The sequence below is a fragment of the Gopherus flavomarginatus genome, chromosome 18 (assembly GCF_025201925.1).
Source record: "Gopherus flavomarginatus isolate rGopFla2 chromosome 18, rGopFla2.mat.asm, whole genome shotgun sequence".
Lineage (NCBI taxonomy): Eukaryota > Metazoa > Chordata > Testudines > Testudinidae > Gopherus > Gopherus flavomarginatus.
The window spans coordinates 4,706,834-4,721,410 of record NC_066634.1 but is presented as its reverse complement, the minus strand read 5'-3'; the positions used below and the strand labels follow the sequence as shown (position 1 = coordinate 4,721,410).

Here is a 14,577-nt window from a genome sequence, read left to right as displayed (position 1 = left end):
CAGAACAGTTCAGTGTCAAACATAAACTATTAATAAAAGCGAGGCAAAGTATAAAAACCAAGATTTGACAAGGGAAGGAAACTGTTTCTGTGCTTGTTTTATTTAAATTAAGATGGCTAAAAGCAGCATTTTTCTTCGGCATGGTGAAGTTTCAAAGCTGTACTAAGTGTTGCCCTCCGGTGCTCGCACATAGCCCTGGGCCGGGCCGGGGCTGCATTAAAGTTGCATCAGCTGCCCAGCGAAAGGGTCCCAATGATCCTCCTTCAATCAGCCCTCTTGTCCCCTAATGCCCCGACCCCCCTACTCACCAGCTCCCCAGGAGCCTTTGTCCCCGGCCCCCAGAGCAGGAGGGAGACAAGCAGTAGATACATTGTGAAGCAGGGTCATTCTCCCAGCCCCCTGACCTGAGCCCCCCACTCCTGCCTGACTCCCCAGCCTGTCCCCCCTCACAGCCCCCCTTCTAGTCATGGCCGCCATCTCCCATCGCTTTCCAAGGGAAGGAAGCCCCTGGCTGTCCTCAGTTGACATGGCCACCCCCGTGCAGCCCTTGCAAGGCGGCCATGCTGCCCCTGGCTAAGATGGCCAACGCCTCAGTCTGGAGGTGGGGAACAATCCTGCCCCCCACCCCAGACTGCCCAGAGGGGCAGAGGGTGGAGGAGGGGTGAATGTGGTATTGGTCCCACAGGCGCCAACTACGTGAGTGCTCTGGGGCTGGAGCACCCACAGGGAAAAATTGGTGGGTGCTCTGCACTCACCGGCAGCCAAGCTCCCCGACCCAACCCAGCTCACCTCCACCTCCTCCTCCTCCCATGAGCGCACCGTGTCCCCATGTCTCCTCCCAGCACTTGCTGCTGCAAAACAGCTGTTTGGTGGTGTAACAAGCTGTGGGAGGGAGGGGGGAGGAGCAGGAATGCAGTGCGCTAAGGGGTGGGAGGTGCTGGGGCAGGGACTTTGGTGAAGGGGTTGGAATGGGGGAGGGGCAGGGGCAGGAGGTGCTGGGGCAGGGGTGGAGTCGGGCGGGGGGAGATCAAGGACCCACCTGCACCAGGAGAAGTTGGCGCCTATGCTTAGGGCTGGGAATGTGGGGCACGGGGGTTTGTGGGGGGGACACTGAGGGGACAGAAAAGAAAATGTAGGACCCTGAGGGGGCTGCAGCTGAGGGGGGATGATGAGGGAGCAGTGACTGGGAAGGCTGCAGGGGGTAGAAGTGGTAGCCCAGGCAGCACTTGGGGATGCTGGCTCCCCCCCTCCCCTCAGACTCCCCAACAATCCTGCCCCCAGCTCTGACCTTGACGAAGGGAGCATGTCTGCCCTCAAACTCCTGTCCCCTATCCTGTCCCCTTTCCCTACAACCCCTCTCCCTAGTCCCCCAACCTACTTCCCTCAAACTCCCAGCTCCCCCCAACTGGGTCCCCCCAAACACCCACCATGGGGGGCCCAGAAGTGCCAGTGGCTAAATCACTCAGGAGACAGGGGGTGGCAGCCACGAGGGTGAAGCCAATTTCTCTTCCCACATCTCTTTAAGGACCTGAGTCCAAAGAAAAGGCCCATGAACCCCATGGCGGGTGGCATCTAGCGGAGAGTCGGGGTGATCAACGCTGAATTGATGCTGATGCTGGGCTGGGCGAGGGGCAGGCTGAGGGGCTGTAAAAGCAGGAGCTAGACAGGGGCTGCTGGGTGAAGGTTTCCAGGTCTCTGGGCCTAGAGAGGGGAGGGAAGAAATCGGGGAGAACAGATGCCCTGAGTGTCAGCCCCGAGGGAAGGGGACCTAAGGAGGGCAGAGAAGGACCCTGTTGGAGAGGAAGGAGCCCAGGTCTGGGACAGGACAAAGGTTGGCTGGTGGTTGTAGGTCCCTGGGGTGGACCCTGGAGTAGCAGGCGGGCCGGGCTTCCCCTACCAGCCACGGGGCAGTGGCTGCCTGGGGCCGTCGTCCAGTGGGACTTTGATACCCTGGATGGGGAGGAGCAGAGCAACCCCATATGCCAAAGAGGGGGTGTGATGTTATCTGATTAAAATATGACCATATCGATCATTGTTGCTACTGTTATATAATTTCAACAAATCTTGTACAAAGTATCCCAGTGAGGTGTGTATGGAGAGGTTTTGTATCTGAAGTTATGAATATTAACCATGTACCTGTGTTTCAGATGTTGGCTCCTATGGTAACAACAGCCAGGCGATTAGCCAGCAGATTGTGAAGGAACCATTCGAGTTGAGTTGCCCATCAAAGAGCACTTAACTCACGATGGACCAGGGGAGATGCCTGTCTGCACGGACTGGCCTTTCCTGGGACTGCCTCTACTGTGACTGAGGGCAGCACGCACGGACATGTGACTCCAGACACCATCTTGTTCCCTGTAATTTCCCATGGGAGAACGATGGGTTTCCTTTCACTTGGCAGAAGCTATAAAAAGCCCTGGAGATATCTCCATTTTGCCTCTTTCCTGCTCACACCTCTGGACTATGAACTATGAGCATCTAACCAAGGACCTGAGGGCCTTCCAGTTATTTGGAAACAACCAGAGATTTAACAAGCCAGAAGTTTATTCCGTCACTGCTACAAGCCTGATAAGAACATAACAGTGGCCACATGGGGTCAGACCAAAGGTCCATCTTGCCCAGTATCCTGTCTTCCAACAATGGCCAATGCCAGGTGCCCCAGAGGGAATGAACAGAACAGGGAATCATCCAGTGATCCATCCCCTGTCGCCCATTCCCAGCTTCTGGCAAACAGTTGCTAGGGACACCATCCCTGCCCATCCTGGCTAATAGCCATTGATGGACCTTGTGAAGGTTCGGTCACAGAGACCTCCTTGGCACTGTCACCTGATGTTCTGAGACTCCCTCTGAGCCCATTTTCCCTGCCAGCTTGGGACTCCAGACCCCTGCCTTGTTGAGCCAGACATGCTAGCCAGCTGCAACACAGACCCAGGTGTGGTCCACACCACCAAAGCTGCAGACTTTAACCCAAAACTGCTCAGCAGGTCACCTACCTCCAGCACCCAGACATCCAGCTCCCAATGGGATCCAAACCCCCAATAAATTTGTTTTACTCTTTATTGCTTATACAGGATAAACTCATAAATTGTTCTCCCTCTATAACACTGATAGAGAGATATGAACAGCTGTTTGCTCCCCCAGGTAGTAATCACTTACTCTGGGTTAATTAATAAACAAAAGTGATTTTATTAAGTATAAAAAGGAGGATTTAAGTGGTTCCAAGTAATAACAGACAGAACGAAGTAAGTTACCAAACAAAATAAAACAAAACCCACAAGTCTAAGCCTAATACATTAAGAAACTGAAAACAGGTAAATCTCACCCTCAGAGATGTGCCAATAAGCTTCTTTCACAGACTAGACTCCTTCCTACTCTGGGCCCGAGCCTTTCCCCAGGTACAGCCCTTGTTAGCTCCAGCTCAGGTGGTAACTAGGGGATTCCTCGTGACTGGCAGCCCTCTTTGTTCTGTTCCACCCCCTTTTATAGCTTTGGCCCAAGGCAGGAATCCTTTGTCTCTCTGGGTTCCCATCCCTCCTTCTGAATGGAAAAGCACCAGGTTAAAGATGGATTCCAGTATCAGGTAGGCAGTGGAGGCTCGCAGGAAAACAGAGCCATCTACAGCCAATTGTCCTAGTCAATGGGAGCCCTCAACATGCTAAACCACCTTTAATGGCCCTTGCTTTGCATAATTACAACAGGACCTCAGAGTTATGCTATATTTCTAGTTTCAGTCCCAGGCTGTCTTGGCTTCTACCAAACCCAGCCAAGCAGGGCACGCTGAGGAAGGCTGGTATGTTACCCGCTGCCCCCCATGTCCCGGCGGTGCCCAGGGCCCAGCCAGATGCAGCAGGACGTCTATTGGGGGGTGGGTCGGGGGGTCCCCTGAGACCCCAGTGGGGGGAAGGGAAGAAACAGCAGAGGGAATTCTGAGTAATGCTCACTCCTATTGCCAGGGGGACGTCATGCAGCCCAAGAAGGGGGGGTTATTGCCCCAGGACTCAGGCACCCAACTGGGCCCAACCCCACAGCCTGGTCCCCCAGATCCTGCTCCCACCCCTGGGATGCCCCCACCAGCTCCCTGGCAGCGACCTGCAGGGCAGGAGGTATCAGGAGAGCTGGGGGTCAGGTGGTGAGGGAAGGGTGGGGGGTTGCACCTCCCCCCAGTGTCTGGGCCCATGCATCAGGAATCACTGCCCCCATCCCACCCAACCAGCCCCAGCTCCCAGGGGCGGCTCCTTAGATACCATGAGCCTGTTTCCAGGGCTGGTTCTATGGTGAGTCCCCTCTCCCAGTACCTGGCCCAGCTGGCGCAGTTCCAGGCTGGGTCGGGTTGGTTCCCCCCACGGTTGTGCTGCACCTGCTCAGCCTGGGTTTGAAGGGCTCCTTGCTGCTGTCCAGGGTTCGTGTCAGGCTCCATGAGCCCTGGGAGTAAGGGCTACACCGGGTCTCCCAGGATCACTCTGGGCATTTCAACACCCCCACTGGAATCTTCTGGTGTGGAAAGAAAGTCCCTGCTTGCAGCTTTCTGTCCAGGCCAGTGTTCCTGACGATGTGAGCATCATGCTCCTTCCCAGAGCACCCTGCGCTGGGGTCAGTGAAACACCCACAGTGACCCACAGGTGCCTGCAACACCCTGGAGAAGTCCCCCTTCCTACTGATGTGTCCATCGCAAGATGGTCCGGGGCAAAAATTGGAACCTGTGTTCCCTCTATTGCCGTGCCACAATTAGGGAATCCCATTGTGCAAAGCCCCTCCGCTATTTCACGCACATTGCTGAGAGTCACGGTCCTTCGCGGCGAGGTGCGATTAACGGCTCCGTGCGCTAGTGTTAACGCGGCACCTGCGGTCGACTTCCCCACTTCCTGCGGATTCACGACTGACCGGGAGCAGTCTGGAATCGCCAGTGTCCACAGAGCGATCACCGGGCGCTTCTCCACAAGAGACGTCTCTCATCTGGGTGTCCTTGCGCTGCAGGGCTGGGGCGAGCTCTGCACGCAGGCCCAGGGAGGGGGCTTCCTGCATCCGACCATTCTGTAGCCGCGGTTCATCGTCCCAGACCGGGTGAGTGGTAACTGCAGATAGTGGGGTGGGGGGGTTGCAAAGATGCCCACCACCAGCACCACCACAGCCACGGCCGGCTTCCTGGTGACTGCCAAGGCCCCTCCAGCAACATCATCATGACCATGGTGCCTGGGCGGTCGCCCACCTCACCCACACTTAAGGCCGGTCCTGCCAGGGTCATCCTTCGGGAAAATGATGCCCCAGGCAAACGTATTTTGGCGCCTTGGCCCCTGCTCTCTCCCCCAACCCCCCAACCTCCATATCACCCCTGGCCCCCGCTGCCTCCCCCCTCATTGCCCCGACTCCCTGAGCTCCCTTCTGCGCATCCACGCAGGCTACTCCAGACCCGCACTCGAGCAGGTACATACATTTCCCTGCTGGATTAATACTCAGTTCACCAGACCCGTGTCACCCGTAAAGAAGAGTTATTCTCACAGGGCCATGCAGCTGCCGGGCGAGGAAGGCAGGGGACTCAGCCAGCTTCCCCAGGCCCCCTCTGGCAGAGAGCTGCACTGCCAGCCCAGCCTCACTTTCCAGCTCTGGGCAATGCCTAGTGGGTCTCAGTGGGAGCACTCGCTGCTGGTGCCTTTCCCACGCAGAGGCCAACTCGCACCCTGGCAGAAATCTGTGGGGGGCCATGTGACCCCGCGTGCCCCCGCCCCACACATCGCTTATCCCAGACCTGCATAACAATGTGATCCCACCACTCAGCGCTTGTTTCCCGAGCCCCAAAGCGACGCTCCACCTCGTGCAGCCTCTCCCTGAATGCCAGGAGGAACCTGGTGTTGTTTCTTTCCATGGCACACAGCAGCTCGGGCAGCTCTGGTTCCTGTTCAGACTGGGAGCTCAGGACATACGGCCTGGCCAGCTGCTCTGCGTTCACAGCAGCAGAGAGCCAGGCAGGATCCATCCTTTCACACCGGGATGGCGGGTGCACCGGAAACAGGGGCCGTTGGAAAATGCCGCGAAACGCAGTCGGAACAGCAGGGGATGCTGGGACAGAAAATAACGCAGCATGGGACGCTGAGCCTGCCCCCATGACGTGCTGCGATTCCCTCCTGCCTTCCCACAAGTCCTAGCTGCAGAAGGTGCCGAGTAGCATGGTGGGATAGCTACCCACAATGCACTGCTCTCGCTGTCGGCGCTGGAGCATCAAACGTGGAGGCGCTCTGCCGGCAGAGGAAGCACAGTGTGAACGTGCAATAGCGATGTGATCATGGCGCTTTTTGTGGATAACACTCTGCAGTGTAGACAAGGCCCAAACATCAGAGGAGTCAAGTTCTGGAGCAGCCTCCCAAGGCTCATAACTGGCTTCAAGACTGAGCGTGAGACGTTTCTGGAGGGGACGGGATGAGGAGATATCCCACAAGGGCATGGAGCCAATCCGCAACTGCTAGCAGCAAATCTCTCCAACGGCCAGAGACGGGACACTCGCTGGGGAGGGCTCTGAGTTACTACAGAGAATCCGCCCCCAGGTGTCTGGATGGTGGGTCCTGCCCACGTGCTCAGGGTCTAACTGGTTGCCGTATCTGAGGTCAGGAAGGAATTTCCCTGCCCCAGGTCAGATTGGCAGAGACCCTGGGGGGGGTTTACCTTCGTCTGCAGCCTGGGGCGCGGGGCACTGGCAGGTTTAAACTAATGCCAGTGCTGGATTCTCTGTAACTTAAAGTCTTTAACCCATGATTTGAGGCCGTCAGTGACTCAGCCGGACACTGGGGGTCTGCTACAGGAGTGGGTGGGTGAGGCTCTGTGGCCTGCGATCAGCAGCTCAGACCAGATGATCAGGATGGACCCTACTGGCCTTAAAGTCTGTCGCATCCTGTGGGCCGGCGCCCCATGACTGTGGGGGTCTCTTACCACGGGGCCCCCCAGTTCACGTTGATTGCAGCATACATGCTGGGCTGGGCAGGCTCCGGGGAAGGGGGCTTGGCCCCCCGCTTGGCCTGCAGCACCTGGTTGTCCAGCTCGGCGTAGGTGAGTCTGTCGGCACCAGGGTTGGGCTCCTGAGGATGCAAGGGGAGAAAGTGACTGGAGTGTGTGTGTGTGTGTGTGTGTGTATAACCAACCCCCACCACACACACACATTCACACAGACCAGGGCTTGTCCCCTCCAGCAGGGGGTGACAGGGACATACACATGCACACACGCACACACACACCTCTGCAATCCCAGCTGGCGATCCTGTGATGAAGTGGGAATGTTCTTAATGTTTTTTCTGAATACTGTGTGGGTGCCTCAGTTTCCCCTATGCATTTCTCAGGTATCTAGGTGGGGCAATCAGGGTGTAATTGTTGCAGAGCCCAAGAAGGCCCCTGTGATGGTGTCTGCACAGAGAATGGCCGACACTCTGTCTCCTGGCAACTAATGGCCTGGGCCGCTCCCCTGCAAAGATGCCAACTGAAGGTGTTGGAGAACAAAGAGATCAGGTGACCTCTTGGCCTGGGAAAGAGACAAAGCCCAGAGCAGGAGGGGTTGGAGGGGGTGTCAGTCTGGGGCTGGCTGGGGACGAGGAGTGAAGTGCAGACATGAGTGTCTGACTCACTGCCCCCAGAATGGACCCGGCTGAGGGGTCCTGTTCTCTGTACCTACAAGCTCTGTTTTAGACCGTGTTCCTGTCATCGAATAAACCTCTGTGTGACTGGCTGGCTGAGAGTCACGTCTGACTGTGAAGTGGGGGCGCAGGACCCTCTGGCTTCCCCAGGACCCCGCTGGGGCGGGCTCGCTGTGGGAAATGCACGGAGGGGCAGAGGATGCTGAATGCTCCAAGGTCAGACCCAGGAAGTGAAGCCGTGTGAGCTTCTTGCCCTGGAGACAGTCTTCTCCAAGGGAGAGGAGGCTCCCCAAAGTCCTGACTGGCTTGGTGGGGAGCAGTTCCAGAGCATCACCCGGGGACTCCGTGATCGATCCCATAAGCCCCTCCCAGCAACCTGACTCCCACCCCAAAATACTGAGTGTGCCAGATAAGCTGAGTGGGGCCCATGTGGGTCAGGGTTGGGGGTCAGGCCCCATGGGGGAACAGAGGACACTTACCAGGGTCTGCGGCTCTTTCTCGTCATCGATGGAGGAGTCTGCGAAACAGAGACACCAGCTGAGCTGCACCCCCGGCCAGCCCAGAGCAGAACCGCACACCCAGCTCTGACCCCTGTATCCAGCCAGGGGGTTCAGAGCCCAGCACAGCCACCCATCCCCCACCCCACAGCATGGGCCAGGGTCATTAGTTCCATGTTACAGAGAGGAAAACTGAGGCACAGAGATGGCAGCAGAGTCTAGGGAGTTATGGCGGGGCAGGGGGGCTGGGAATCAGGATGCCTGGGTGAAGTGAAGGGGAGACACACAAAGCTCCAGGCCTGGGGGGAGAAAGGGGGACACACAGAGGGAGTCCCTGAACTAGAGGGGGAGGGGAGGCTGGTGGGGAAAAAGGCAAGAAGCTTAGCTGACACCGGCTACCTCTGGGGCCCTCTGCTTAGTGCCACCCAGCAGCAGCTGTAAATCAGGCCCTGCCCCATATGGGTGGAGCCCCCACAAGCTCCACCCCTCTCCAGGGGTCCTGCCCCACCCTGGTATCTCCTTGGTTGTGTTACTCACAGATCGAGTCTTGCTGATCCGGGGCCTTCAACACCCCCAAGGGGCTGGTGCTAAAAGAGAGAAAATCCACTTGTAAATGTCATATCCCCCCATCCGCAGGGAGATTCCCCATCACTCCCAGAGAGTCCCCCATCCTGCCTCACGGAGCAGCCAAGCTGGGGAGCTGCTGGACAGGGAGAGGCAGAGGCTGGAACAGAGGAACAGCTAGGAGCTGTATGGGGGGGGGGGTGTCACTGCTTTCCGGGGTGGGTGGTGGGTGGGGTGACTCCAGCTGTTCTGGGGTCATGCCCCTCCAGTGTCAGCAGGCCCAGAGCATCTCTGAGGAGTCCTGGCCCCCAAACCCCCACTCCCCCCAGAGCCGGGGACAGAACCCAGGAGCCCTGTGACCCCGGCAGGTCGATCAGGAGGGGGAGGATCCAGGTTCGTACCTGCTCAGTCTCGGTGCGGCTCCTTTTCCTGCAGAGGGACACAAACCAGAATCGCCCATGAGCCGATCGGGATCCCCTGGTACCAGTGCCAGCCACTCACCCCACACAGGCAGCAGGGATGGGGGTGCCTGGGGGGCTCCCCTTTGCTCCTGGTGCTGAGCCTGGATCCCTGCTGGGCTGGGCCTGTCCAGCAGGGGGCAGCACAACACCATAGCTCAGTGGCTCTAAAAAAATTTTTATTGATGATCCTTTTCACCCAGCAAACCTCTGAGTGCGACTCCCCTTATATATTAAAAAGTGTTTAATTTATTTGTATTTATGTATTTAACACCATTATAAATGCTGGATGCAAAGCAGGGTTTGGAGTGGAGGCTGACAGCTCGTGACCCCACCATGGAGAAACCTTGCCATTCCCTGAGGGGTCCTGACCCCAAGTTTGAGAACCCTGCCATAGCATGCACGAACCTGATCCACAGGCCAGTCAGCTCCCCTGGCACCCCATGAACCTGAGGGGCTCAGTGCCGGTGGCTCCTTATACAGGGACCCCTTCACCTGGTGCTGAGATGCAGCCACCTCTGGGGAGGGGTGTGGCGACTGGTTAAATGCAGCCCCTCTGGGGCGGGACAGCTGTGTGCACAGGGATTACCCATGCAGCAGAACCCCCTGGTGAGCCCCTGAGCCCACCCATAATTGACTTTCCCGGCACAATCCCCCATCCAAGCTGTGACCCCATTCCACCCTGCTTAGTGGCAGGTTTAACCCTTCCCTCGCTGGGCAGGGCACTCACTGGCTCGGATTTTTCTGAAGCAGACGAAGGCCACAAGGACGAAGAAGAGGATGGCGGCCACTGTGCTCACCCCGGCGATGATGGGCCAAGTCAGAACCAGTGGTTTTGATTCACCTGGGAAACAGCAGTAGGCTGTGAGCGGCTGGTCTGTTTCCCTCACCCCTGGCAGTGCCCAAGGGGCTGGGACACCTCAGGGCGCAGGCAACAGAAAATTCTATGGGGAGGATGTTGGGGGGTCCCAGGGAATCAGGTGAGATCAGAGCCAACAAGATTTGGGGGATTGGTTGCATTGGGGGTGCTGGGCCTCAGGGTGAGGGGCTCAGTAGGGGGCACTCTCCCCATCCGTCAGGGCTGACCCCATTGCCCCAGTACGGCGCTAGGGGGCACTGTCTGATCCAGCCTGGCTGTCATTTCTAAGGCATTTCACCCCCTTCCTCATGGCCACACCGGCTCAGGCCAACAGGCCCATCTAGCCCGGTATCCCACCCACCTCCCATGCTGGCTCTCCTGGTGGCTTTGCAGGGAGCTCCAGGCCCCTCCTCACACACATGGCCACTAATGGGCCCAGCTGCCCCCAGAGGAAGCCTCCGGCTGCCCTGTTAGTAGCTGGTTTGTGTCCGAGCAGGAGGCTTTGCTCCCCTCCCAAATCAGTCTGCGGGGGGATGGGGGAGTCACTGACCCTGAAAAAAGCCTCCATCCCTCCCATTGGGCAACCACTGGGAGAACCTGCCCCATAATCTGTGACTCAGTAGATTCCACCCCAGCCCGGTACCTGGCCCCGTGCTGCCCGGGTGGGTGGGAGCCGGCACCGCTCCAGGCTGGATCAGGTCGGTTCCCTCTGCGGGAATAGAATCAGCGTCTGTCAGGGTGGAGGGAGGGGCTGAAACACCAACTCAGATATAGCCCCCCACCCTTCACAACCAGTGGTGGATCAGACGCCGGGCAAGCAGGCTGCAAGAAGCCCCAGCACCCCGACCTTGGTCCCCCACAGAAGCACGAGGGAGTGGGAGGGGGCAGGGGAAGCCTGAGCACTAGGACGGGAGGAGGTCTCACTACCTGCAGTGGTCTCAGGGCTGGGGGAGCTCTCAGGAAGAGAGTCAGCAAGGCATCTTTATCCCCATTCTACAGGGGGAAACGGAGGCACAAACAGATTCGCATTCTTTAGTGAGCTCCCAGGGGCAGGGACTCTCTTCACTCTGTGTTTATGCAGCACCTGGCACAATGGGGCCCTGATCATGATGTGGCCCCTGCATGCTCCCTCAGCACAAGGGCTGCAGCGCTATTGAGGCCAGCGTTTGCAGAGGTCTTCGCTAACTGTGGGCATCTCAGATTGTGGGCACGTGGCCTGAGATTCCCCCAAGATTGAGGCCCTCCCACAAGGAAGGACACTTCTTAAAACTGCAATGTGCTCCCATGACACAGAGTCTGTGGTCGTGCCAGAAGCTGGTCCAGATCTCCTGGGTCCCACCCTAGCACCATGTCCACCAAGCCACCGCTCCTCCTGCAGCCCCTGCCTCATTCAGCTCTGGTCGGGGCACTGCCTGGGGCGGGGCCTGGAGAACAGAGGGGATGGGATCACGGGATTAAATAGAGACTCACGGTTCCTACACACAAGGGGCAGCATTAAAGTAGCCTCCCTGCCCTGAGTCTCCAGGGGCTGCTGCTCCCCCCCTGGCTGGGGCACCCTGTGACTCCGTCCCTGCTCCCCGGCCGGGCGTCCCCTCTGTGGGGTCAGGGCTCAGGGCAGATCCTGGCCCTGAGTGTCCCATTGGCACCGAGCTCCCGTGAGGGTCTGGCTGGGGGTGGGGCTGGGAACAGGGATGTCTAGCCGGGCCCCTCACCTCTCACCACCAGCTCCACGGGGTCGCTGGGGTCCGACACGGCGAATGGTTCCGATCTGCTGTGATAGGAGCAGCTGTAGCTCCCGCTGTCCTCCCAGCTCAAGTTGCTGATGGGAAACACAGCCCCAAACCCGTCTGAATCCACAGCTGGGAAATGACGTCCCTCTTTATTCAGCACGAACCGCATGCCCTGGCTCTGCCTCCGACACCAGATGGCCATGGCTCCCCCCACAGAGACCCCTCTGCTGGGGATCCCAGAGATATTGGGTTTGGGGTAGCTGGGCTCTGCAGTGGGAAGCAGACAGGCCATGAGACACAGGCCCCGTCACTCAGTCCTGGGGCCTGTCCTCACCCCGCGGCCTCAGTGGTGGGTCAGATCCGGTGGCCCTGGGGACGGGCTCCTGGATGCCTTTTCACAGGGGCCAGAGTTTCCTCTGAGCCCTGGGCTACAGCATGAGACAGGGAACAACCCCAGCCCCTGGGGGCCCAGAGCTCTGCTCCCCAGCGGGTGACAGGACAGGACAGTCTCCACGTCCAGTCACTCCCTGGCTTCTCTGCTGGGAGCCAGGACTCCTGGGTTCTCTCCCTAGCTCTGGGAGGTGTGAAAGTAGAATAAATTATATTGTAAAAATCAAAAGGATTAAAGAAACGCTGTATGTCCCTTTAAGCAGAAATAAGGAATGTTGAGATACAGGTGTCAGGAAAAGAAACATTAAGGCATAAACAATGAGTCCACTTAAGCTAATGGTGGAACATTAGCTGGAGATTGGTAAAAGTTAGTAAGGAAATTAACTATGCATGTCTGGCCTCCGGTAAGCATGTCACTTCTGGTTCCTTTGTCCTCTTGTTAAGTTTGTGCCCTTTTATCTGTGTAAAATAAGGTAGTGTGGGTTTTGCGTGGTGCTCACCTTGTCTGGGTGCATTAGCAGAGCGCTGTGCTAATAAAACAGAGTAGTCTACATCTACAATTTTGCAGCGCTGGTTGTTACAGCTGTATTAGTACAGCTGTATAGGGCCAGCGCTGCAGAGTGGCCACACTTACAGCAACCAGCGCTGCAAGTGGTGTTAGATGTGGCCACACTGCAGCGCTGTTGGGTGGCTTCAAGGGGGGTTCGGGGAACGCGAGAGCAAACCGCAGGGAAGGAGACCTGCTTGCACGGGGGTTCGAGGAACGCGAGAGCAAACTGGGGAAGGAGACCTGCTTCCCCGCGGTTTGCTCTCGCGTTCCCCGAACCCCCCTGCAAACCGCAGGGAAGGAGACCTGCTTGCTCGGGGGTTCAGGGAACGCGAGAGCAAACCGGGGAAGGAGACCTGCTTGATTACCAGAGAGGCTTCCTCAGGTATGCTGCGATACCTGCTTATTCCACGGAGGTCAAGAAAAGCGCTGGTAAGTGTCTACACTTGATTACCAGCGCTGGATCACCAGCGCTGGATCCTCTACACCCGAGACAAAACGAGAGTACGGCCAGCGCTGCAAACAGGGAGTTGCAGCGCTGGTGATGCCCTGCAGATGTGTACACCTCCTAAGTTGCAGCGCTGTAATCCCCTCACCAGTGGTGCAACTTTGTGATGTAGACAAGCCCTCACAAATTGTGAGTCCTGACTCTGACTTTGACAGAGGGGAGTGGGATCTAGTGGGGAGAGCAGGGAGGATTGGAGCCAGGACTCCTGGGTTCTCTCCCTGACTCTGGGAGGAGAATGGGGTCTAGTGGGTGAGAGCAGGGAGGATGGGGGCCAGGACTCCCGAGTTCTGTGCACAGCACCACCCCCGATTTGTAGGGCATGGTGCAAGTCTCTACTATACACTGAGGTTTATAACCTTCAGCTCCGTCCATCACTCCATAACCGATGTGTTGCCTGGGAAAAGCCCCCACCCCACCCCGATCCGCAGTTCCCTCTGGGGGCAGGGATCTCCCCTTCCTCTGCCCCAAATCTCCAGCAGCTGCTTCTCCCCCGTGGCTGGGGAACCCACCAGAGACTCCATCCCCGCTTCCTGGCCGGGTGTCCCCTCTGCTGGGCCCAGGGCTCAGGGCAGAGCCTGGCTCTAACAGTCCCATCTGTGCAGAGACCCGCTGTGGGTCTGTCTGGGTGTGGGGCTGGGAGCCAGGCCACTAAGCCAGGCCCCTCCCTCACCTCCTACAATGATCTCAACGGGGTCGCTGGGATAGGATGAGCGACTCGGTTCCATTATGGAGCGATAGTTGCAGGTGTAGCTCCCTCCATCTTCCTGGCCAACACTGGTGATGGGAAATTCAGCCATTTTCCCTTCAGGTACCACCGACTGCACCTGCTGGTTCGGGTGTCCAGCTTTACGCAGAACGAACTCCATGCCCAGGTACCGACCCTCACAGCGGATGGTGACGTTTCCCCGGAGCGCCACCACTCTGCTGGGGCTCACCCAGATGGTGGGTTTGAGAAATTCATGCCCTGCTTTCAACAAGAGACAGGAGTTAAACAGGGGAGACACAGCCCCCTGCCTCCTCTCACCCCAATTCAGTCCATCGGTCATTCGGCCTCTCTAGGAGTCTGTTGCCTACCAGGGATGGCACTGCCTGCCCATGGGGCTCGGGGGCAGGGGGTTCACTCAGAAGTAGCTTAGGACCCAACTGCATGAGAGATCACCTGCCCCACCCGGCCCCACCTTAGGCCAGCCAGGGGGCCTGACCTGTGCCCCCCAGAAGCTCTGCCCCCCACCCTGTGGTTGGAAATAGACAGGACCGGCTCTGACTTTTTTGCCGCCCCAAGCAAAAAAAAAGAGTGACGCCTCGCCGTAACACCCCACCCTGCGTGAGCGCCGCACCACCCAAAGCCGCACCCCCGAGCGCCTCTCCTCCTGAAGCCCCCGCCCCCCCAAGCGCCACACTACCCGAAACC

General features: G+C 58.0%; 1 protein-coding gene across 1 annotated transcript in view; it reads right to left on the bottom strand.

Annotated features, from left to right (window-relative positions):
* Positions 1-14,577, bottom strand: part of LOC127036753 (immunoglobulin superfamily member 1-like) — a 75,427-nt gene that overhangs the window by 56,442 nt on the left and 4,408 nt on the right. Inside the window, exon 3 of the mRNA XM_050927941.1 lies at positions 13,837-14,130. Coding sequence (XP_050783898.1) covers positions 13,837-14,130 — 294 coding nt within the window. The remainder of the gene's footprint in view (positions 1-13,836; positions 14,131-14,577) is intronic.